Below are 26,302 nucleotides of genomic sequence, written 5' to 3' on the forward strand. Positions count from 1 at the left end.
TCAGCAAACTGTTTGCGGGCTTTCTTGTGCGTCAGCTTCCTTCTGGGATGACGACCATGCAGACTGAGTTGATGCAGTGTGCGGCGTATGGTCTGAGCACTGACAGGCTGACCTCCCACGTCTTCAACCTCTGCAGCAATGCTGGCAGCACTCATGTGTCTATTTTTTAAAGCCAACCTCTGGATATGACGCCGAACACGTGGACTCAACTTCTTTGGTCGACCCTGGCGAAGCCTGTTCCGAGTGGAACCTGTCCTGGAAAACCGCTGTATGACCTTGGCCACCATGCTGTAGCTCAGTTTCAGGGTGTTAGCAATCTTCTTATAGCCCAGGCCATCTTTGTGGAGAGCAACAATTCTATTTCTCACATCCTCAGTGAGTTCTTTGCCATGAGGTGCCATGTTGAATATCCAGTGGCCAGTATGAGAGAATTGTACCCAAAACACCAAATTTAACAGCCCTGCTCCCCATTTACACCTGGGACCTTGACACATGACACCAGGGAGGGACAACGACACATTTGGGCACAATTTGGACATGTTCACTGTGGGGTGTACTCACTTATGTTGCCAGCTATTTAGACATTAATGGCTGTGTGTTGAGTTATTTTCAAAAGACAGTAAATCTACACTGCTATACAAGCTGTACACTGACTACTCTAAGTTATATCCAAGATTCATGTCTATAGTGTTGTCCCATGAAAAGATATAATGAAATATTTGCAGAAATGTGAGGGGTGTACTCACTTTTGTGATACACTGTATATATACGTATATACATACAGTGAGCAAACATTCGTACAGCGGACGGTGTTTTCTTTATATTTTGTAAAATTCAATTTTAAAATGTCCCCAAAGTAGCTGCAGAGAAAGCCTAGTGTTGAAAAATGTAAAAATCTATTACATTTGTTGTTGTATAATTACTCCTGCCAGCAGCTGTCACTGTGTATCAAACAGAGGAGACAGTGAGTGAGAGAGAAGAAGGAATTCAGCTCAGTAAAGTATTCTTTCTTTCGTGCAATTACACCTACAAAATATAATACTATTGAAATAAAGAAAAAAATAATAGAGAAATATGAGAGTTGTTTCTGGTAGATACATTTTATAAAAGAAGGAAATGTATGATGGTGATTGGTACAGCACACATACTGTACTAAAATGTGGTGTGTGTTTTATATACAGTACGACTGTGAATTGTTGTTTATTGTTTATTACAGGAATGTCTATTCTATAATTTAAGATTTAAGGGAAAATATACTTGTATTTATAACAAAAAGACCTTTTAAAACATTAGAAAGGTTAGGTAAGGGGAAGGTTTGGGAGGTCTGGCACGGATTAATTCTATTTACATGATTTGGAACCAATTAAATTCGTAATTCAAGGGTCTACTGTAGTTGTATTGCTAAGTGACAGTGACGTATGATAGTTTACACACTTGTAACCTTTTCTTTTGTATTGGGATATAAACTAAACTCTTCCAATATGCCAACCACTGGATGGTTTTCCAGATTTGGTTATCAGTTTAACCAGACCTTTTTAGGAAACTTGAATTCTTGTGGCTTTTTTGGTATTGATCTCAGGGTCTGTCTGACTTCATCTTTAAGTCTTGTTTGTAGAGACCTTTTGTATATTTCTTTCATTGTTCTTTATTCATTGTTTGGTCAATTCTGATCTGTCCAAAGACATCCCATATCATGCTATTTTGTGTGCTATTTTGTGATAAAATTTTCTCTTTATTTTCCTCCCGATTTACTGCACTCAATTTTGTCTTCCACTGCTACCAGAGATACCAGAATGTATCCGAGGAGAGCACGTCGCTGTACACGCTTCTTCCGACATGTGTACAGCCCTCTTCTTCTCACCCCTGCTTTCTGCACAGGTGTCTCTTCTGCCAATCAGGGTCTTTACACAGAGTATGAACACCCACCCACACACAGTCCGGTCCCCACCCTGCAGATGGCACTGCCAATTATGCCCGCTAGATGGCGCCCAGCCGACCGGTGGCAACACCGAGTTTTGAACCGAGGAGTTCAGAAACTCTGTGCTGGTGTGTAAGTGGAATATCCTGCTGCGCCACCTGGGCGCCCTCTTTTTCCTTTTTAATCTTCCCAGGCTTGTCTTCTGATTCTTCTTTTATAACCTCTTTAAGTTCCATCCATACTGTAGCTCCTCTGGTTCTCCATCGATTATGACTAGCTACTGAAATCAGTTCCTTACATTTACCGTAAAGACAGGTGATATGTTCACCAAGTCAAATTTTGGAAGTCTGATGGTTTGTATTTTTCTTAGCTTCACTCAGAGATGCACATTAAAAGTTTGTGATCCATTATTTATGAATCAGTTCCAGACCATGTCTTTGCAGTTAAAATTCAGCTCATTCATCTCTTGGTGCAAGAATGTAGTTGATTTGGTTTCTCTGATCTCCATCTGGTGATGCCCACGTGTAAAGACATCATTTTGGTTGCTTTACATTAGTAATAAAGTCATTCTACTTGCAAAAGTCAACTGTTTTCAGCTTTGACATCCCAGTCTTCCATAACCAGAAGACATTTTGATTGCTGAACCTGTTAACTTCCATTTGAACTTCATCTTTACACTTTTTTTTTTTCATTGCAGCAATCTGTTGTTGGATCAAAAACCTGCATAGGAGTAAATCTGAATGGCTGCACATGAAATCGGACTGACAGTCAGTCATTCACAGCATTCAACATCACAGAATTTTATTAAGAGAATTTAGTTATATTTCTGAATGTTTACAGTTTTAATAATAATTTAGAAACTAAAGTAATAAATAAACATTATAATTTCCTTACAAGTAAGAGAATAAAATCATTTTTAAGAAAGTTCTAAATTTGAAATCATGTTCTCAGTAACTGCATAAACAAAACTGCCTTTTATATAAGTGTAGAACTCAAATGTGAGATCTTAACATATACACAACCTGTTTGGAGACTCTTGTGTACTTAAATGCAGGAAACATTTTAATACCAAAATACAAACAAATGTATAATTTTGCCTGTAAATAATGTTCAAATGTGTGTGTGTGTGTGTGATACAAAAATGAAAATCAAGATATGAGTTAACAAACAAAGCCCCAGGGGCCGTTTAGGTGGCGCAGCGGTAAAGTACGCTAGCGCACCAGAGTTGGGGTTTCGAATACATCGTATCAAATCTCAGCTCTGCCTTCCGACTGGGCTGGGCGGTTACATGAACAACGATTGGTCGTTGTTCAGGGTTAGAGGGTAAGAAAGTCGGATCATAGGTCCTCATAACTGGTGCAACTGCGGCCCCTGCTGGCTGACTGATGGCGCCTGCACAGGGCTGAGGAATAATGCTGATGGAGGTGTGGCCCTCCGTACACAGTGCCAGTCGGTGTATAAACTCGACTCGAGCAGGTGAAAATGCACTATCTGTACTGACTGTACGTGCCGGAGGGGGCGTATGTCAGTTGAGAGGCGTCCTCAGTCAGTGGTGAAGGGTAGAATCAGTATAGAGGACGCATTCAGGGTAATTGGACACGACTAGATTAGGGGAGAAAATTGGGGGGGAAAATGTATTAAATAAAAAACAAACAAAAAAACAAAGCCACAAAAAATGTATAATTTCTTTGATCTCAAAAGAAACTAACAGTCTGAGCCACCACATCAAGAAGGACAATATACAAATTGCCTTTGCTTCAAATAAACCAAAAGAGACAGGCAGGAGAATGAAAAACAGATGTAAGACAGGACGCAAAGTCTGTGACCATACCGTCACTATTAGCTTGTTAAATGATGGGCAAATCAAGGTCTCTTGCACAGGGTCAGTGTTACACTCTGCTTCCTTCAAGAGAACATAATGTTAGAGGTCAATTACTTACCCACCAGGCGAATCACGTTTAGAGTGGTGTTGGTCAGGATGGGGGCATTGGCTTTGTTCAGGCTGTAGTCGGACCTCTTTCTGCTACGCAGAGTCTCTCTGGATACGCTAATTGCATACAGAACAGAAAGACATAATGATGGTGCTGCTTCCTACTAACATGGTCAGCTAAAAGCCCCGTGTTTCTTTTAGACATTGCAAGTGTAAGTTAAATTTTTGCTTTTACAGCTCTTTTAACGTTATAATTAGTCACATCACAGCTGAAGGGACATTGTACTTTTTTAGATTTTTGGCTTCTTATCTTCAATTATTCATAAACAGTCTAGCCATTGGAAAGTGCACCTGTCAATGTGCTCCTAATGTTGATCTTAAGCCTAGATAAATTAGAGAGGATTGCATCAGGAAGGTCCACTGTGGTAACTCCTAAGTACAAAAGCGGTAGTCATTCTCAAAGAAGGTAGTCGTTCTCAGAAAAAGATTATGAGTTTATTTATTTCTTCTTAGGAAATACACCGATCAGCCATAACATTAAAACCACCTCCTGGTTTCTTCACTCACTGTCCATTTTATCAGTTCCACTTACCATATAGAAGCACTTTGTAGTTCTACAATTACTGACTGTAGTCCATCTGTTTCATGCATGCTTTGTTAGCCCCCTTTCATGCTGTTCTTAAATGGTCAGGAGGACCACTACGGAGCAGGTATTATTTGGGTGATGGATCATTCTCTGCACTGCAGCGACACTGACATGGTGGTGGTGTGTTAGTGTGTGTTGTGCTGGTATGAGTGGATAAGACACAGCAGCGCTGCTGGAGTTTTTAAACACCTCACTGTCACTGCTGGACTGAAAATAATCCACCAACCAAAAATATCCAGCCAACAGCGCCCCGTGGGCAGCGTCCTGTGACCACTGATGAAGGTCTAGAAGATGACCAACTCAAACAGCAGCAATAGATGAGCGATAGTCTCTGACTTTACATCTACAAGGTGGACCAACTAGGTAGGCGTGTCTAATAGAGTGGACAGTGAGTGGACACAGTATTTAAAAACTCCAGCAGCGCAGCTGTGTCTGATCCACTAATACCAGCACAACACACACTAACACACCACCACCATGTCAGTGTCACTGCAGTGCTGAGAATGATCCACCACCCAAAATAATACCTGCTCTGTAGTGGTCCTGACCATTAAAGAACAGGGTAAAAGCAGGCTAAAAACGTATGTAAATAAATTACAGATCGGTGTACAAAGTAATATGTTCTTAGGTTGGAAAAGGTAGTACCTATCAAGTGTAGATTATTACTGAACAGCCTCTTTTTTCTATTCGTTTGCTCCCATACTTAGGGAAGCCACAGTGTATCTGGTCCACATAACAGATTTGGCCCAGTTGCCCATTCTGACACAACCCTCCTCATTTTATCTGCGCTTGGGACCGGCACTAAGTGCGAATCGATAAGTGCACCTCTGGATGCCTAGAGTGTATCAGACACCCCCATCCCATCTCAAAAGCCCTTCTGAGATTTTAACCACGGATCTCAGCAGTAGTGGGCCAGCATACTTTACCACAGCACCACCCAAGCTCAGCGTGTATTTAATAAACCACATTATTTGCCAATTTTGCTTCACCCTTATGAAGAACAGAAAATGAGTGTACTGTTTGAACAGTGTGAGAAATATTCCCAGAATCCTTGGCACTACCCCAGTAGTTCCACTACAAGCTGAGGACTAATTGCTATGGTATAGAGAACTCAATTTTACAGAGAGCACAGAAAATCTTTCAACTGTGATATGCTGCATATGGTGATTTATTTTTACCTCCTCATGTCAGCCTTGAAATAAATGAGTAATTACGCAACTAGATTGGCATCTTAGTCTCTACTCACAGAAGCATTAGGAAGAATTAGAAATGAGCACATCAGGTAGTACAGAGAAGACATCATTATGCAAAGTGTCTATGAATATAAATGCAACGACCAAGAGTATCATGCCGTTCATGCAACGACCATTTACGCAATAACAGATACATGGACAACAGAATGTATTACATGGGTATTAAGGATAAAAACTCTAATCCCCTAACCTCCAAGAGCCTGATATAATTAGCACTTAGCATGCCAAGTGAAGTGTGATTTGCTGTAGAAAGTAATGCTGTCGCTTAATGAGTCTTGTAATTGTAGTTGTGATTTAGGACGTATATTATATAAATCTTGGTAGACAAAAGTCAAAAAGTCAAAAGCAACTCAGAAAACAAGTCTTGTCTAACTGCACTCACGACTGAAGCCTAACTAAATATATACTTAATGACCAAAAATATGGTGTCATCCCACCATCAAATCAAAATCCTTGGGCTTTTACATGAAACCGGTCTCAATCTGCTACAATATTTATTGATTTATTTATTAGGATTTTTTTTTTTTTAATCTATTTTTTATCTATTTTTTCCCACTTTTCCCCCCAACTTTTATCCCCATTCTAATCGTGTCCAATTACCCTGATTGTGTTCTCTATACTGATTCGACCCTTTTTGCCGCTGACTGAGGACACCACTCAACTGACTTGCGCCCCCTCCGGCACGCAATCAGTACAGCCTGCATTTTTCACCTGCACAAGCCGAGTTCATACACCGAGAGACACTGCGCACGGAGGGTCACACCCCCCTCAATGTTATTCCTCAGCCCTGTGCAGGCGCCGTCAGTCAACCAGCAGGGTCCGCAGTTGTACCAGTTATGAGGACCTATGCTCCGACTTTACCTCTAAGCCCCTGAACAACAGCCAAACGTTGTTCATACTGCCGCCCAACCCAGTCGGAAAGGTAGAGCTGAGTTTCGATACGATGCATCTAGAAACCCAACTCTGGTGCGCTAGCGTACTTTACCGCTGCGCCACCTGAGCGGCTATTTATTAGGATTTTAACATCATGTTTTACACACTTTGGTTATACTCATGACAGAAATGGTAGTTATTTGTTACACAAGATTCATCAGTTCACAAGTTTAATTTCACACAGTCATGGACCATTTCGTATCTCCAATTCAGCTCACTTGCATGTTTTTGGACCGTGGGAGGAGGAAACCCACACAGACACAGGAGAACATGCAAACTCCACATAGAAAGAACCTGGACCACTCCACCTGGGGATCGAACCCAGGACCTTCTTGCTGTGGGGTGCAATCAGCTGCATTAACAGCCACAACATGCTATGATTTTGTAGCAGGATGGATTAGCTTTTATTCATGCACAAAGTATGCACACGGATATTTAAGCAATAAGGTCTGGCTTGCAGTCAGCATTCCAATTCCTCCTAAAAATTTTAAATGAAGTTAACATCCAAAGTTAAAATCGTTCAAGAACTGAACCAGGTATTTCAGGAACCATGTTGCTATGTGGGACCCACTGTGGCATCTGTTTGACAGTGCCACACTACAAGGATTGTCACATTCTGGAACTAACTGCCCCTTCCTAAACCATGACAAACACCTCCAGACTGTTATTGCTTCAAAATACTTTACAGTTGCCACCTTGGACAGATACATAGACACCAAATTGCTACTTTTAGGCAGCTTTGTGCTGATGTTTCCAGATGCAGTTTGGAGGTATCAAAGATATCAAAACCTAAAACATGCAAGAGGAATAATGTGATTTAACAGTAAGTGTGAGTGAGCTAAACTGTTACTGCACCCAGACATTTGAACATGTGCAGGGAATGGTAATCGCAGAGAGTAGGTGTTTATTTTATCCACCATTATGAATTGACACCACCAGTGGAGGTTAAGAAGGGGTCGGTGTACTGCGCACGCATCTGAGGGAGCGTGAGGCAGGCGAATATACCCTCCTCATACATGACTGGAGTCTCCAGCAGCTGAAGGTGAACTGACTACGCTAAATTGGGAGAAAATGGATAAAATGCATAAACAAAATAGCAAAATAGGACTTATAACCATTTTTGTCATAAAATAAACTATTTGTCATAGTGTTTTCTTTCCTTTCTGTGTGGATTTTGCATGTTCTCCCCGTGTCTGCGTGGGTTTCCTCAGGGTGCTTCGGTTTCCTCCCACAGTCCAAAGACATGCAAGCGAGGTGAATTGGCTTATTGAGGTTAAAAGGTATTTCAAGTGTCCTTAAACCTGTAAAGTGTTTTTGGTGTTTTGTCTTAACTACAAACCATGCAGAATTAAAAAGCTTCACTACAAGCTATAAAGTAATCCCTAGAGCCAACAGATCTCTCACTTACAAGGAAAACACAACAAGACTGGAATGTAACAATTCCATCACATTGTGCCATGACAAATTATTTCCGCCTTCCAAACTCACTCGGTTTTTATTGTTAGTTGTTTTAAAATGTAATAAAATACAGAAATAAGAAAAGCTAAGGAAACATAGGACTACTATAGAGTATATGAATTACATTTATTTCGATTAGACAAGCCCAGCCTTGATTAATGCAGTCTTTTCTCAGATAAGGTAGGCATGTATTACTCTTTAAGGCAAAATGGTTAAAATAGGAGACAAAACACTTCTAACGAAGATAAAAAACCTAAAGACTTGTTTTACATTTCCCAACAAAATACTTTGATGACCTCTACACCCTCTGGGATAACGTTCTCTATACTAATAGGTAAAAAGTGATTTTTAGAACATGCAAAACACTATGTTTGTTATAATGTAATGGTGTAAAAATGCTTTGCCATAACTGATGGAACCATCGATTCTGCCCTCTACCAGAAAATCATTAGGGAGAATTTGCAGAAATCATTCTGTGATCTACAGCTCAAGTGCAGATGGATTTTGCAACAAGACAACTATACTATAAGTGCAAGACCACCTCAGAATGGTACTGGAGTGACCAAGCTACAAGCTACTACAGAGAAAGAGGCTTAAAAGCTCTCAAATGTGGCAAAATTAAAGCACAGCGGTGGCTCAGCTGGATATTCCGCTAGCACACCAGTGCTGAGATTCTGAACTCCCGAGTTCGAACCTCAGCTCTGGTACCGGTTGGCTGTGAGCCCTCTAGCGGGCATAATTGGCAGTGCTGCAGCAGACAAAAATTATCAATTTAAAACAATTAAGTGTGACATATCCAAAAACATCAGGGAGATACTTTTCCCAGTAGTGTAATAATGTTTTAGTGCCAACCCTAAAATGATTAATTAATCAACTAAATTAACAATCTTCATTTTCAGGAACACAAAAACAAATGGGCCATAAACACAGCAGGTAAAACACAGAAGATTAAACAGAAAAGTTAATAAGAACTGGGCTATAAAAGAACAGAGTTTAAATGACTTGTTGGATGCAGCCCCACATCAGGTGAGTTTGCTCAGCGTCAAGTTTTATCTATGGAAATTATAATTTTTATTTTTATTTTATACACCTGAGTTTGTGGTTGACATGGATTAAACCCCTACACTGACAGTTGTTTTTGGAAGGTTTAGATATATTCATGAAATACACTCAGGGTCAGGGTAGCTATATGAGAATTTACTCGAGGTGGGTGGTGAAGTGTAATAACACTAAAGGTGTGTAGGGCTAGGGAAGTGCGATATATCCTATTGCATTGAAAAATAGGAAGTAGTAGAAAAAAACTCCTCCTTTTTTAAAGATTGTTTGTTTTTTTAACTCAAAGGGTCAAATATTTTCAGGACAGTTATTTTGACAGTATAAACTACCTAAAGTCTAAAGCATGGGACTCTAAAGGCTGAGTATTAAAGCTATGAGACTATTAAATAGAACATTGGGTGGTTTAATCCTCTATTTCACTAAATAACCAACATCAAGCCCCTAGTTCCAAATGGATTGGAATTGCATTCTGTTTAATTTGTAATTTTTTGGCAACATGTATACCAAATGCTTACTACACATTAATTCATCAGCCAAACTGAATAGTTCTTCAAAATAGTTTTGAAGTGTTAAACTGCATTAGCGCAAAGTCAAAGTGAATCCCCAAAATGATATGATGTATAACTAACATGCTGAAACACAACTAAATTGCTTACTGAACATTATGGCTAATATCTCCAATTCTTAGCCTGACTACACTAACTTTGCAAAGCAATGCAGAAAGCACATTGTACATGTATATATGTACCATATGGAAATATTGATCATGCCAGCCCAATTTCACACAAATTTTGTACAATAGATATGATGCAAATATAATCTCTGCTAATTCCACATGTATTAAACTATGTAGAATGTTGCTTCTATGTGGTTATTACCATTTTATTTATTAGGATTTTAACGTCATGTTTTACACACTCTGGTAGTCTGGTAGGACAGGTAGTTACTGGTTACACAAGATACATCACTTTACAAGTTTTCAACTTTAAACACAAACACGGGCAATTCTGTATCTCCAGTTCACCTCACTTGCATGTATTTGAACTGTGGGAGAAAACTGGAGCTCCCGGAGGAAACCCACACAGACACGGGGAGAACATTGAAAGGACCCGAACTGCTCCACCTGGGGATTAAACCCAGGACCTTCTTGCTGTGAGACGACAGTGCTACCCACTGAGCCACCATGCCGCCCCATCATCGCACAGTATAAATGTATATAATGTACCATATGGAAGTATTGACCATGCCAGCCCAATTTCACACAAATTGTTTCATTTTGTACAACAGATACTATAAAAATATAATCTCTCTCTCTATATATATATAATTCCACATGTATTTCTTCATACAGTATGTCTTGTTTAAACTACGTAGAATGTTGCCTTAGTTGGGTTATTACCAAGTTTACTAAAGTGAGGTTGGGTTAATTTACAGTCATTGGCATTTCAATTATGCATATTTATAGATATTGATTTTCCTGTGCTAATAATGTAATAATACTTGTGAATCTCTCTGTGGTCTAATGACTTTCGTAGAGTTTTTATGTCAAGCAATATAAAATTTAATAAAGAAAGAACTTAATGGTCTAAAAACAACACAACCTTTAAAACAGCACTGCATTGTTAAGTGCACCGCATGGCCTTGAATTAAAAAAGAAAACTGACCTAAACAAATTAAAATTCTAAAGGTTAAAAAATAACAGTGGATGTATTTATAAAGCAAGGTTATAGTCCAAAAGTGAATGTAAATTTAACAGATCATTCATTTATTTATTAATTCATTTATTTATTTAAATATATATTCAGCATTTTCTCTTGCTGCTTGTCTCACCCCCAGCCAGCAACCCACCTACCTGTCAGCATCAGATTCTCTCAGAGAACCGGACCACACATATAGAGCCATGCTATGAACCATGCCTCGACCAGACAGCAAAGGCTGCAAATGTGCAGTGGCAGTGAGACCTATTCAACTCCCTCCCTCAGACACAACCAAGAGTGCACAGCCAGGTCAACAGGACCGCCTATGAACTGAGCTTGAGATCTCAGTGATGGTGGGCTACAAGCACTTGCCCAAAAGTTATTTGAAACTTGTGTAAATTGTTTCCAACAGACCTGTCAAATTTTAAATGAATTTGTCAGGAAAAAACAGCAGATTGCAAATATTTATGTACTTTTTCACTTTTGTCATGAGGTAAAGCAACTATAGACACTTAACTTTAATCCTTGACAGATTCACAAATAATGTGTGCAATTTATGTAAGCCATTTGAAGATTTCTCAAAAGATGTGCTTTAATGAACTAAATGAAATAAGGCCGAAATTGGTTCTAAAAGGCGGCTGCAAGAGTGTAAAAGGCTCCTTCGTTGTAGTATAATTAATCCTCTTTTCTCTGATAAGAGGCTAATGATAGTCTGTTTGCTCACAGTGTGAGATTCTATTCCAACAGCAGCTCTGAAAGAACTAGATTGCAGAGTTCATTTAGAATATATGTTCTCCCGCCTTGCTAAATTAAAAAGGGAAAAGTGTGTGCATTATACTTATTAGTGACTTGTAAGAGATAATCTTTTAATTACTAAAGTAGATATTTGACTGTTATGCTTTGTATCATTAGTCTTCTGAATATTTGCTTTGAAAAGACAGATAGCACAAACTTAGTAGCTAAATTACTGCATATAATAATGGAAAACCCTGATAAAATGCCCAACATAAAGCTATATTCTTTATGGCTTGACAGAAGTCCTCCACACCCACACCCACACCCACACCCACACCCACACACACACACACACACACACACACACACACACACACAGGTACCACTAATACTGACCTCTTGTTTGGTATGTCTCCAGTCTGCTCATCTACAAAGTCTTGCTTAAGTTCATCTGCAACATCACTGTCACTGTCATAGTCCTGATACACATTCTTCTCTATCTCATCAGACTCATACTAAAGATGGAGAGAAAAATACAGGGAACATGGAACTTAGAGAAAATTGTTGATTAATTGTAACAAATGACCACAGAGAAACCTTAAACCCACACCAGATGCATCATTCATACGCTGTGCTTGTGTAATAAAAGCATTAAATAAAACACCTGAATTACCTGTGATAACTTTTAGAGATGCTTTTTATTTTCCAGTAGCGAGGTAGCAGAGTTGCTACTTAAATCAGTTATAAAATAGATAAATAAACTATTCATGCAGTGACAGCTTAGCAGTTAAGCTACTGGACTGGTACACAGAAGGTTGCCGGTTCAAGCCCCACCACCGTTAAATTGCCACATTGGGCTGTTAGCTATGGGTGTGGCTAAAAAAGCTACTTGTGGCAGATTTGGTAGATATCTAAATGACATGCAGGTCTTGTGGTGGACAGTACCAATACACTCCATGTAGTTCTTACTAATGTTAGTGTGTCCTCCTGGATGGACAATAGATTATTGTGTAATATAATCAAATCAGGCACTCATAAATAAGAGTAATTACAACTGTCATGCTCTCTCAAGGTAATAACAGCTCTATCATAAGCTACATTATCAACTGAATAAAGGTTCTTTTGTTGTGCCAGTATCTGTTCTAAAATGTGAAGTGTATTTGAGCAATGAAAACAAAGAGTAAATCCAATCCAGACAATAAAACCCCTTATAAAGCCACCCCTTATACCACATGGCACTTAGAGACTGCAAAGCACTTAACACCATAAATGAATTATGTCCAGCTTAATTACCGCCTTTATTTATTCTCTCATATTGCATCTATTTCAGTCGCTCACTGTGGCATTGATAATCTTACTGAAGACAAATGAGCTGAAGCTGGAGGGAAAGTTCATTGTAATCTAATAACAAGCAGTATTATAAACATCTGCTGCAAGGAAAAAAGGTGAACTCAAGTATACAATAAAATGTAATACAGTGTAACCTTTGTATAACCTGTACATTTACTCATGCATTATTAATTAATAATATTCCAAGGGTTTAGGATAAATAATAGTTCAATAAAAGCCAGTAGGATTAATTATTGATCTTTTATACCTGGTATTTTTAGCCCAAGTGCATGGTTATACGGGTATCAGGTTTTAGCAAAACAGTAAGGCAGAAGTCTAGAATTATGCCATTAAAGTAAAAAGAAAGGTAATTACTGAGGAAATAACTATAACAGAAGCATTATGTCACAAAGGTAATGTTACATCATTGTATGTGTACTGTTAGCTTAAGAAAATGCTGATGTTAGGTTTAAAATAAACTGCATAGTTGAGCTACTGGGTAAGAAAAAATGGGATCGCTTATACTACACTGTTAAAATAAATAAGAGAAATGGATTTTGATAAACCAAAGATTCAAGTTGAAAGACTTTACTTATAAATTGTGAATTTAAAAAAACCAGATCCTTCATTCAGTACTGTGTAGTAGCCCTCTGGCAGAAATTACATCTGCATGTCTTCTTGGATATATCTCTACAAGCTTGGCACAAAAGGATTTGGGCAATTTATCCCATTCCACATGGCAGGTTCAGTAAAGCTCTGTCAGAAGTATAAAGCAGCAGCTGTTTTTGACAGATGAAGTGCTTGTTGTTCTGCCCCAAGAGTTCAATTGTCATCTTATCAGACCAGAGAATCTTGTTTATTAAACTCCAACTGGGCGTTCAAATCCTCTGTCTTGTCACTGATTTATGGAGTGCAGCAGGGAAGGTTGTACAACAGTTTTTACCAACCATCTCTGCACAGTGCTTTTACAGTGACTGTTCTGTTCTTTTTACCTCCCAGAGCGTTGTCTTTCCTGCCCAGACCAATGCCTAATTTAGTCAGAAGATCATCTCTAGTCAGTTTAAGACTGTGCCAAGATTTCTCCATATTGGCACATCCATGAGGGCTCTGTGGTCCAAGTAACAATTAAAGCTGTACATATGGTTTTAGATTTTTGCACTGATCTGACAGAGGATTTTGCACTGCTTTGACATCTCGAAGATCTAGACAGTTCCTTGGACTTTATGGCTTGGTTTTTGTCTTGAAAATGAAGTGTAGTTTGTGAGCCTATATACCAAAGTGTGCATTTTTAAAGTATTCATATTATAAACGTAGCCTCTCACTGAACTTTAAACACACATCAAGAAAAATTATAGCAAACAGAATGCACTTGACAATTTAGAATGCCACAGCAAAATGACTAAATTCATTGTGAATAAGAGATTTCAGTTTTTGACATGTTTTTACATCATTATGTGTGATTAAGTGCACTGATGGGTGAAGATGGCAGTTATATCAGAGTTATGAACAGTCTTTATAACCTTTTTTTAAAAACTGTATATAAACCAAGTGACATTTTTCAAGTCACTTTAGATGGGTTCAGAGCGGAACCAATAAACATTTGATAAAAAGAGAAGTAAAATATAAGAAGTACTGTCAATTACAGATAGTTACAACCCCAAATTAGAAAAAGTTGGGACAACATGGAAAATGCAAATAATAAAAAACACAGAGTTTCTTACATTTACTTTGACTTTTTTTATTTGAACCTGACATCCATTCCTGCGCATTTTTGGTTTCAAAATTCTTCACACATTCTCTACTGGGGACAGTTCAGGACTGCAGGCAGGCCAGTCCAGTACCCGTACCCTCTTCCTCCGCAGCCATGCCTTTGTAATGTGTGCAGCATGTGGTTTTGCATTGTCTTGTTGAAAATGAAGATGACGTCTTGAAGGCAGCATATGTTGCTCTAAGATCTCAATGTACTTTTCTGCATTAATGCTGCCATCACAGAAGTGTAAATGACCTTTGACAAGGGCACTGACACAGCCCCATACCATGACAGACCCTGGTTTTTGGACTTGTTGCTGATAACAGTGTGGATGGCCCTTTTCATCTTTGGTCTGGAGCACAAATCTTCAATTTTTTCCAAAAAAGACCTGGAATGCTGATTTATCTGACCACAACACATGTTTCCACTGTGTGATGGTCCATCCTAGATGCCTCCGAGCCCAGAGAAGTCGACGCCACTTCTGGACATGGTTAACATAAGGCTTCTTTTTTGCACAGTAAAGATTTAAGTGGCATTTGTGCATGTAACTCTGTATTGTAGTGCCTGACAAAGGTTTGCCAAAGTAATCCCTTGTCCATGTGGTTATATCAGCTATTGTTGAGTGGCGGTTCTTGATGCAGTCAAACTAAATGTAAGGAACACTGCATTTTTATTTTATCTGCATTTTCCATACTGTCCCAACTTTTTCTGTTTTGGGGTTGTACGTTATACTGATATATATCACTGGATGAAAACACATTATGACAAAATCAGTTATGCGTTTATCATGTCAGTCCCAAGTCTAAGTAAAATTGGGTAAAACAATATTAATCAACAGTACTGGATTCACTGACCACACATTGAACACCAGCAATGTAAAATCCAGTAGACTTCTTACATAATGTTGTGTAACAGTTTTGTAATTACCAAGTATATTTATTTACAGTTAGTTGTCTGTGATTTGCCTCTGCACTGAATTCCAAATTCACCAAATTTTCCTTGTTTTAGTAAATTTTTCAAGTTGTTAATAGTAAATTTATATGTATTTTGGTAATAATAACTGCAAAAATATAATTAATGAATTGTCATCTTTAATATAATCTGTCTACTTAGGCTGTCCCACCTTAATATACTAAATGATAATATAGTAAAATCATCATAACTGTAATATTAACACATTACACATGCATTGTGAGAAACAGCCCTAGTGTATCATGTCAGTCTAACAGCCTGCTCTCTATGCTCCTGCTCACAGGAACTGTTTCAATTCAAATTGAGTAATATAAATCATCTTGTCAAAGTTAGAAACAGTGCTCCCACCATATAACTGAAAACTTAAGGATTAAAACCAGTGGACCAAAGTAGCAAATCGAGCCAGAAATTCTTCATTCCATTTTTTTCTGCAGTGTGACATATATTTAGGAAAGAATAATGTAAGGTGTGAATTTGGATTCATTTATCATTTGACTGGTATGTCAAATGTGCATGCTCTAAAATGAACAGATACTGTATATAAGCCCTATTTTACGCTAGATGGAAGTCAGACCAACATCATGGAAGGCTGCAGGACTAATCTTCTGAACAAGCCTGTAGGATTGCTAAGAGATCAGCACCTCTTGCTCTTTACAAATACACAGGTGAGGAATTGGTTTACTAGTGCCAACTGTAAATAAAAAATAGGCATAATTCGTAAAGCGGATACATTTTAACTTCATGTAAGAATCAACAGTAAAATCATATTTTGATTTAGCATTACTGTAGTGTAAAATGTAAACTGATTGTAATAAACATGTAATAAGTGTGTAATAACTAAGTAATAAGCATACCCCATTGGAGGCCAGTACATCTTCACTTTCCTCTTCCTTATTGTCAATCTGCATCTCAAAAGGGTTTCCTCCTTGAAGGTACTGCTCAAACAGGGAGAGATCTTTTGGATCAAAGGAGACTGGCTTTCTGCTAGGTGACACAGACGGAGATCGACACTGGCCCATGAACTTAAACTCCTGCAGCAAAAACACATCAAAAATTACAACCTAGGAAAGCTTAAGGAAGAAAATAGAATTAGGCAATTTGTAGCCTAGTGGTTAATGTACTGGACTAGTAATCAGAAGATAGCTGGTTCAAGCCCCACCACTGTCAGGTTGCTGCTGTTGGGTCCTTGAGCAAGGCCTTTAAGCCTCAATTGCTCAGACTGTTTACTTTAACTGTAATGTAAGTCGCTTTGGATAAAAGCGTCTGCTAAATGCCGTAAATGTAAATGTAAATGAGTAGACAGGAGAAATTAGGATATTAGGAGTAATAAAGAGAAATCAGATAGTACGTTTTGTGTCAAATAATGTCTACCTATGTCAAATAATGCCTTAGTCTATCTATCCCACACTATTTGAAATACATATTCACACACACACATGCCTTTGTGTGCTTATAAAAACCACATTTCCAAAAAAAGTCAGAACATTGAGTAAAATAATTTGCAATTTGATAAGTAGAAAGAGAAAGAAAACATTTTTCAATTTCAGTTTTCAATGATCAACTTCATCGTATTTTGTAATTGTAAACACATTAACAATTTGATACCTGCAACCCACTCCAAAAAAGTTGGGGCACTATATGCTTCATCACCTTTCCCATTAACCAATCTTTTTAATGGTTTTGGAACTTAATACATTTATTGTTACAAATTGCAAATGGATTTTTTCTTTATTTTTGCTTGATCCAAGATTTCAGCTGCTCAACAGTCTGTGGTCGCAATTGTCTAATTCTCCTCTTCATGATGTCCTATATATTTTTATTATAGGCCAGATCTGAACTGCAGGCAGGACAGTCAAGCACACTCTCTCTGTATCTACAAAGCCACACTGTTGTAGCGTGTACAAAAAGTCTCTCTAAAAACCCAAAATATGCCTCCACGTCAATGGTATCTTCACACATATGCATGTCTGCCATGCCATGGGTATTGATGCACCCTATACCATTATAAAATTTTGGCTTTTGACTCTTTAATTAATAGCAGTCTGGATGGTCCTTTGTTGTTTTCTGCACAGATAACTCGACATCAGTGTTTCCTGAAAGCAAGCTGAAATGTGGACTTATCTGACCTCTGCAGTGGACAGTGTTAAGTGACAATGGTTTATCAAGTTCTCCTGAGCCCATGTGGCTATATATTTATTACAGTAGCATGACGATTTCTTATGCTGTTCCGCTAAAAGATCACATTTAGTTTACTTTTTATCTTTGTTTTTAATCTTTGTTTTATTCCATATAGACGGAAAGTTATTCTGGATTTTGTAAACCTTTTCACAATATTATGCATGGTAGACGATAAATGACCTAAATTATTTGTAATCTTGTATTAGGAAATGTTCTTTTTTAACTGACTGGCAAGTGACGAGTCACAACTTATTTTTGCTTGTAGAGACTGAGCCTTTGGTTAATTCTTCTTTAATACCAAATCATCTACCATTCCTCACCAGTTACCAAATTACCTCCTCATTGTGGAAAGTTTTGAAAAAATTTAATTCAAATATTGTATAAAGCTTTCGCTTATGTTGCTTCTGTCCCAACTTTTCTGAGCATGTTGTGATAAACAAATTAAAATTGTGTTTTTAAATAAAAAATACAATGAAGTTGATCAGTAAAAACATTGCATTTCTTTCTTTCTACTATAGTCCGAACATAGACCCAAACCACTTCTAAAATTAGCATCTCCTCCACTTCAGCAAACAGCAAACTGGCAGTTAGCAAAGCCATGCAGTTCTACCTCTGCCTATAGTGCAATATTGCTGATTGTGCAAAATTTAATTCATGTAAATTTTATTTAGCTTATACAATTCTGCTGACAAAAAGCTTTAAGAACAGTTGTGGGCCGTGGTTAATAAACATTAATCATACAGTCATTCATCTTTCAACGTAGGTATGGGGACAGCCAGAAACACTAAGTGCATGGTGGACACTTTACCACATACTACTTAAGCCAATAAAAATAAGCAAATCCAATGTCTGCATGCAACGAAACTCGAGTACACTGTAGAACTGTGCCCATTCAGTGAAATGAGCATTTGTATGGTCACACACTGATGTTGGATGAGAAGGACTGGGTAGCAACTGACGTTTCAAATTCTCCTAAAAGGTGCCAAACAGCCAGGTGCTCTCAGTGCCAGTCCTAAGACCAGATAAAATACGGAGGGTTACATCAGGAGAGGCATCTGGCATGAAAACTGTGCCAATTTAGGTATGAAGACTAGAAAGATCTACAGTGCAAACCCCTAAATAAAAAAGCAGCTGAAAAATAAGCAAATAAATAACAATTCTTTATAGCCAACACAGAAAAAGGATCTGAACCAAGGTATTTAATAACAGATATCTCTACAGTCCTCTTCATTCCTTTAAACATATCTTTGATCAGAACATGGTATTCATGAACAGATCTTTCTGGAGAAGAACAGACTCAGAGTTTGTGTCCTGTTTTAGGGCAACACATTTATAACGCATACCTCCCAAAAAAGACTTTTAAGGACATTAGTGGGCGGCACAGTGGCTAAGTGGGTAGCACTGTCGCCTCACAGCAAGAAGGTCCTGGGTTCGATCCCCAGGTGGGGCGGTCCGGGTCCTTTCTGTGTGGAGTTTGCATGTTCTCCCCGTGTCCGCGTGGGTTTCCTCCGGGAGCTCTGGTTTCCTCCCACAGTCCAAAGACATGCAAGTGAGGTGAATTGGAGATAATACAATTCTCCATGACTGTGTTCAATACAACCTTGTGTAAACTAATAAACCTTGTGTAATGAGTAACTACCGTTCCTGTCATGAATGTAACCAAAGTGTAAAACATGACGTTAAAATCCTAATAAACAAACAAGAACATTAGTAAATACTACTGGATTTAAGGATGTTCCATAGTTTATTCCACACTTATCAAATTCTAAACAAACAGGTCTGCCATAACCTATAAGTGGCTGGAACGAAGGTGAGAGCATTCAAAGTCAAGCAGCCATTATACTGTCATTTTAATTTTTGAGCCAAATAAGTATGTACAACCATCACAGTTGCCAAATGAATCAAAATCTAAATACTGTCATGGCATGTCTCTTACAATGCAAACTTTTGACTGCAACTTTGTATATCATTGTAAAGTATTTATTTGTGTGTATCTTTTTTTTTCTCTGAATTTCCCACTAATTTTCTCCTCTAATCTAGTCGTATCCAGTTACCCTGATTGCGTTACACTTCACCTCTATCGATACAACCCTCCACTGCTGACTGAGGAGCTTCGCAACTGACACACGCCCCCTCCAACACGTGATCAGTACCGACTGCCTTTTTTTACCTGCACGAGGCGAGTTCATATGCCGATCAGCCTTGTGCACTGAGAGCCACACCCTGATCAGCATTATTCCCTAACTCTGCACAAGTGCCTTCAATCAGCCAGCAGAGGTCCCTATTCGGCTCCCTAACCCGGTATGAACAACGGCCAAACGTTGTTTATATAGCCGCCCAGCTCAGCTGGATGGCAGAGCCGAGATTCGATACGATGTATTCGAAATCCCAGCTCTGGTGTAATAGCGTATTTTACCACTGTGAGCAATACTTTTATTTACTACATTATAAAAACAGTCAATTTAAAAGAAATGTAAATTGACCTTTATTCATCTATTAGCAATGAGTGTAGCAGAAACTACTGAATCCACTAATTTAAAGGTTTTTTCCACAAATGTGACCAAAGAATGCATTATAACAGACCAGAAAGAATTATATATTAATAAGGAGTTCATTTCAATGAAATGCAGCATTGTGTGAAGAAAGCTCTGACTCTTGTCAGTTCAGTTAACACAGGGCTAAAACTCCTGCTGAAAACTGTCAGCAAGATTAATTCCCATATGTACAATAATTGGCAAGCCTCTGAAAAGTGACAGCATCCCTAATTGGAGCGGATTAGAAAAGATTTACAAGGTCACATTACTGCCTAAATGAGAGCTGCCTCCAGAGGTGTGCTGAGACTTACGTGGAGCTGAGCGATACTGAAGTTGGACTTGACAGGGCACAACTCCCATGTTTCATTCTCCAAAAACATCCGCAGCTCCTCCAAACGCGTTCTGAGAAAGAGATAAGAGAACGGTTAGCTTGGACAACTCAGCCATTTTATAAAACACAAACAAATTCATCTGTGCGTGGCATAACTGACAAAGAGGGCTGGGAAAGGTCAGTGTTGGCAGTCTACAGAGAACTGCTGCCGTCCTTCCTGCACAAGAACAGTTTGGGATAAAGCTGTATTAAATTTAAATCTATTCATAGATTAAAAAAAGCCTTCAAGTGATTGAATAAAAGTTCTGACTTGAATCCCACTGAGATGCTATGTCAGGACTTTAAACAGGCAGCTTATGCTCAGAAACCCTCCAGTGTAGCTAAATTAAAACAATCCTGCAAAGAGGAGTAGGCCAAAATTCATCCACAGTGATGGAAATGGCTTATCCCAAGATATCACAAAAGTTTGATTGCACTTGTTACTGCCAAGGGTGGTACAACCAGTTATAAGGGGTTTTTTTTTTGGACAATTTAGTATCTACAATTCATCTTACTTGCATGTCTTTGGACTGTGGGAGGAAACCAGAGCACCTGGAGAAAACCCACGTCGACATGGGGAGAACATGCAAACTCCACACAGAAAGGCCCCGGACCGCCCCACCTGGGGATCAAACCAGGACTTTCTTGCTGTGAGGCGACAGTGCTACCCACTGAGACACCATGCCACCCATATAGGTTTTTAAAAAAGATTTTTAATGCATTTTCTCCACATTTTCCTCCTGATTTAGCGCACATAATTTTGTCTTCCACTGCTGAGAGATACCAGATTGCATCCAAGGAGAGCACGTCGCTGTACACGCCTCTTCGGACACTTGTACAGCCCTCCTCTTCTCTCCCCTGAATTCTGCACAAGTGTCTCTTCTGCCAATCAGGGTCCTTACACAGCGTATGAAGATCCACCCACCCTTCCACACATAGTCCGGCCCCCATCCCTGCAGATATCATGGCCAATAAGTATCTGCTGCAGGCACTGCCAATTACGCCCGCCAGATGGCACCCAGCCGATCAGTGGCAACACCAAGCTTCAAACCGAGGAGTTCAGAAACTCGGTGCTGGTGTGCTAGCGGAATATCCCGCTGCGCCACCTGGGCACCCCATATAGGTTTAAAATAATTTTTTATCTTCAATAAATGGAAAAAATCATTTGAAAAACTGGATTTTGTATTTACTCATCGTCTAATTTAAATTAAAATTATTCGGAAGATCTGGAACATTTAAATGTGACACATCAGAACATCTTACTGGATGTTTGATGCTTTAAATAGCAAAATCTATTCGACATTGCGATCGAGATTCGACAGTGCGATAATTCCTACATGTGAACAATGAAACTGATGAACTGATGTCCATCTGTACTTTTTACGACAGACGTTGTCTCAAAGCAACTTTACAGATTTCAGGTCCACTAACCCCTAATGAGCAAGCTGAGGTAAACAATGGCAAGGAAAAACTAGACTCAATAGGAATCCATCCTTCTTAAGTGGCCTAGAGAATAAAATGAAGACTAAACAGATAAAAAAAGAAATTTAATTAGAAAAAAAAAGAAATAAACAAGCATAATAAAACTAACCAGCTTTTATCATACTTCAGTTCCGTCTTTAATAAAAAATCCACAAAAAGCCCTTGAATTCATTACTTTTTTGATAAGTACATGTTCCAATCATTTAGGAACAGAACAGTTAGTAGTTGAAGAAATATTAATATCTGACAGGACATACATTTTCTTTACAAATATATGTACACTTTTAACTTCAACCACACACTCATGTTCTACCAGATACTCAGTACCAGATGGAGATCAGATCACAAATTAATAATGATTCAGACAGAAAAAAACGATCATTTCAAACATTTTACCAACTTTCTTTTTTTCTATTAAGCCTGTGTGTGCTTTAATACTGTGCATTACAACATATTACCCATCTGCAGAGACCTACATACAGTATAACTGTTGGCAAAACTGGAATTATGTTTGCTGGTAGGTGCAATATCTATTGAAGCAATGAAATGTGTTGCTGCAAACACTCTGACAGCAAAAACTCTCAGGATTCTAACAAATTGTCATCTTTTATAAATTCCACCCAAGCACTTCAACACTCTAAGATAATTGTAAAATAATGAACTCTTCCTCTGGCCTATAAAAAGGTTTACTGCAGTGCTGTCAGTGTTAGACAAAAAAGAGATTAAGCCCACGCAGCCTGTGCACTTTTATTGAATATTACCGAGCAGAACAACTGAGAAATATAGTAAATGCTGGGTTCTTTTGGCAAAGCTCGTCCAATTTTATTCAAACTAATTACCCTCAAATAGGTACAGAAATTGTACCAAGCACCATAATTTGACTTAATCAGGCACAAACTCAGCTTAAAACGGCTTGTAAGATAAAGAGGTGTATAGTTGTGCCAGTGCTTTTAAACAAGTGAAATGTAATTCTCTCTGGTGTATTGCTTGGATAGAGTACTGAAAAAAAAATGCAATATTAACAGCTTCTTCTATATTAAAAAGCACTTTCATTATAGCAGTCTTGTGCCTATGCTGACACATAGAAGGGGGGGCATACCTTAAGAAAGGAACCACCTTTAAATTCTCTATAGACAGAAAAAAGTCTAAAATCAAAGAAGATTCTGGAAAGAACAAAAGCTTTGGGTCATGAAGTGACTCTAAACATCTATTAAAAGCAATATGAAGGTAAACAGACAGCAGTAATACTAAGTCAATAGTCTGAAGGATTAAGTTTGTCTGAAGGACTGAGGTCTGAAAACTAATATTTAGGCAAGAACACAAAAGGGAGGTTTTTCTTGAAAAAAATATCACACTTGTGATTTAGTCACAGACATAAGCAAAGCAAACAAAAAAGGCACAAAACTGTTCAAAATCCCAGTTTTTAATATGGCCAATTATAAATGTGTCACCAAAAAAATGCTAATCTTAGTTTTCATTTTGTTATGATTAAGATTTTTATTTTCTAAATCCATTATTAATAGTTATATCATATGTTCTGTTCAGCAAATTATAACACAAGCTCTTATGAGAACTTGGAACAGTTGGGTAAGTGTTAAATCTTTCAAAGTGACTGTAAGGTGTCTGCGGCGTCAGTGGAACTTACCACTCGTTCCTGACGTCGCAGGCCTTACAGAGCAGTAAAGAGCGTGGCCTTAAATAATTGGCCAGCTCGTCAGGGCGAACGACCTGCAGCTGCGGTTCCCTTATTTAAGGGGGCGTCGCCAGGCTGCAGGCGTCGCACCTTCTGCTTTCGTTTCCTTTTTTTTGTTTGGCACTTCGGTGTCCGTGAGGGCTGATGGCAGCTCGCCCACATGCCTTTCTTAGGGCCAGAGGGTTACCCCGGGTGGCACCAGGTCATTCGGGTGTGTAGGCTGCAAGGCCGAGGTAGTTAGCCTTTTGCTTTTGCTTCTATTAGGGTTAGTGTGGTGCGTGCTGCGTTTATTTTCAGCGCTTAGCTTTAGCACTGGTGGCTTCCTTAGCAACACGCTAAATCGCGGTTGTGGCAAGCCTGTTAAACAGTGCTTATATTCGCATGTGCTATTGGGTTCAGTAACCGCTGGATGGCAATGCCGTTAAGCGCTCGGCTATGACGCCAGTACCCGGTTCGAATCCAACTCCTTTTATTTTCAGCGCTTACCTTTAGCACTGGTGGCTTCCTTAGCAACGCGCTAAGTCGCGTTGTGGCATTGGGTTCGGTAACCGCTGGATGGCAATGCCGTTAAGTGTTCGGCTGTGATGCCAGTATTCCTGGTTCGATTCAGTTTCCATGACACTAGCGACCTAATCCCTGTACTCATATTTTCAGCGTTTTAGCGTTAGCACTGTTGGCTTCTTTAGCAACGCGCTAAATCGTGGTTGTTGTAAGCCTGTTATACGGTGCTCTAATTCGCATATGTCATTGGGTTCAGTAACCGTAGAGTGGCAATGCCGTTAAGCGTTCGGCTGTGATACCATCACTCTCGGTTCGAATCTGCCTCTATGACAGTACCTATCTAATTGCCCTTTTGTATTTTTCAGATCGGCGAGCTTTCCCGGTTGCGACTTCGTTGAAGCAGCCGCCGATCTTATTTCCCGTCCTTGCTGTTGGCACCGCCGGGGTTGCGCCCCCTCAAAGGCTTGCCCCGTTTGTGTTCTACTAAGCGTTCTTTGGCGCTAACACATTTCCACCCACCTGCTCCTAAATAGGGTGGTGGTTTACGCGTCCGGTCCGCGCTCAGGCGCCCAGCGGCATCCATCGGGGTTCCTGATTGGTTTTTGTTTCTGTTTTATGTTCCTTATTTTCCAGTTAAAAAATAAAATTATCATTTTCCAATCTCCGCACTTGAGTCCTCCTTTCTCCCACATAACAGTGACCAGAAAAAGTCCCTCTAAAAACGTGAGGTGACAAATGAACCAAGACCATATATAAGAAATTGCCTTGCTCACCTTAAATGAAGTCAGCATTCAGTGTTTCGCCATTAAAAGAATGGGCAAAAATCAGCGAAAATCATTGTTAACAAAAAGAAAAGGTGGTGCAGCGGTAAAATACGCTAGCACACCAGAACTGTATTTCGAATACATCGTATTGAATTTCAGCTCAGCCATCCAGCTGGGCTGGGCGGCTACATGAACAATGATTGGCTGTTGTTCACAGGGTGGGATGAGCCGGACCAGGTTTCCTCATACTTGTTGCAATTGCGACCTCTGCTGGCTGATTGATGCGCCTGTGCAGAGTTGAGGAATAATGCTGATCAGGGTGTGGCTATCCAGGCATAAATCTGATCCGCATATGGAATCACCTTGTGCAGGTGAATAGATGCAGTCGATACTGCACGTGTGTTGGAGGGGGCGTGTGTCAGTTGCGAAGCTCCTCAGTCAGCAGTGGAGGGTTGTATCGGTAGAGGTGAAGCATAATGCAATCAGGGTAACTGGATACGACTAGATTAGGGAAGAAAATTGCACCTTGACTTCTTCACAACCCATAATCTGTTGTGTAAAGTTGTGTCATGACAACATGACTTTACATTTTCAGGATTTAGCAGACACTTTTATCCAAAGCGACTTACAGTACTGTGACAGTACACTGTCTAACAGTATAATTTCGATTACTAGTCCAGTACCCTAACCACTAGGCTACAACTGCCCTTTACATCTGTACCAAATTGAACTACATTTTGTTGCACCAAGAGTCTCCTATCCAATAGTCTCCTTTTTATTTATTTTTTTATGCATTTTCTCCCCTTTTCTCCCGATTTTTAGCGCATCTAATTTTTACCCAACTGCGTTATTCTTCCTCTCTACTGGTGCTGACCCCTGCCCCGATTGAGGCGAGCGAACTGTCACGCCCCCCTCAGACACGTGTGCAGTAGCCGACTGCATCTTTTCACCTGCATGAGGTGAGTTCATATGCGAATCAGCTTTGTGTACAGAGAGCCACACCCTGATCAACGCATTATTCCTTTATACTCTGTGCAGGCACCATCAATCAGCCAGCAGAGGTCATAATTGCATTTGTGAGGTCCCTATCTGGCTATTCCCAC

The 26,302-nt window shown here is 39.2% G+C and overlaps 1 protein-coding gene across 1 annotated transcript in view; it reads right to left on the bottom strand.

Moving 5' to 3' along the window:
* The window catches only part of vps50 (VPS50 EARP/GARPII complex subunit), a 258,290-nt gene that overhangs the window by 75,398 nt on the left and 156,590 nt on the right, over positions 1-26,302 (bottom strand). Inside the window, exons 17-20 of the mRNA XM_063014101.1 lie at positions 20,701-20,791; positions 16,532-16,708; positions 12,023-12,141; positions 3,859-3,965 (exon numbers count right to left, since the gene is read on the bottom strand). Of these exons, the coding sequence (XP_062870171.1) occupies positions 3,859-3,965; positions 12,023-12,141; positions 16,532-16,708; positions 20,701-20,791 (494 nt within the window). The remainder of the gene's footprint in view (positions 1-3,858; positions 3,966-12,022; positions 12,142-16,531; positions 16,709-20,700; positions 20,792-26,302) is intronic.

This window comes from Trichomycterus rosablanca, chromosome 2 (assembly GCF_030014385.1).
Source record: "Trichomycterus rosablanca isolate fTriRos1 chromosome 2, fTriRos1.hap1, whole genome shotgun sequence".
Lineage (NCBI taxonomy): Eukaryota > Metazoa > Chordata > Actinopteri > Siluriformes > Trichomycteridae > Trichomycterus > Trichomycterus rosablanca.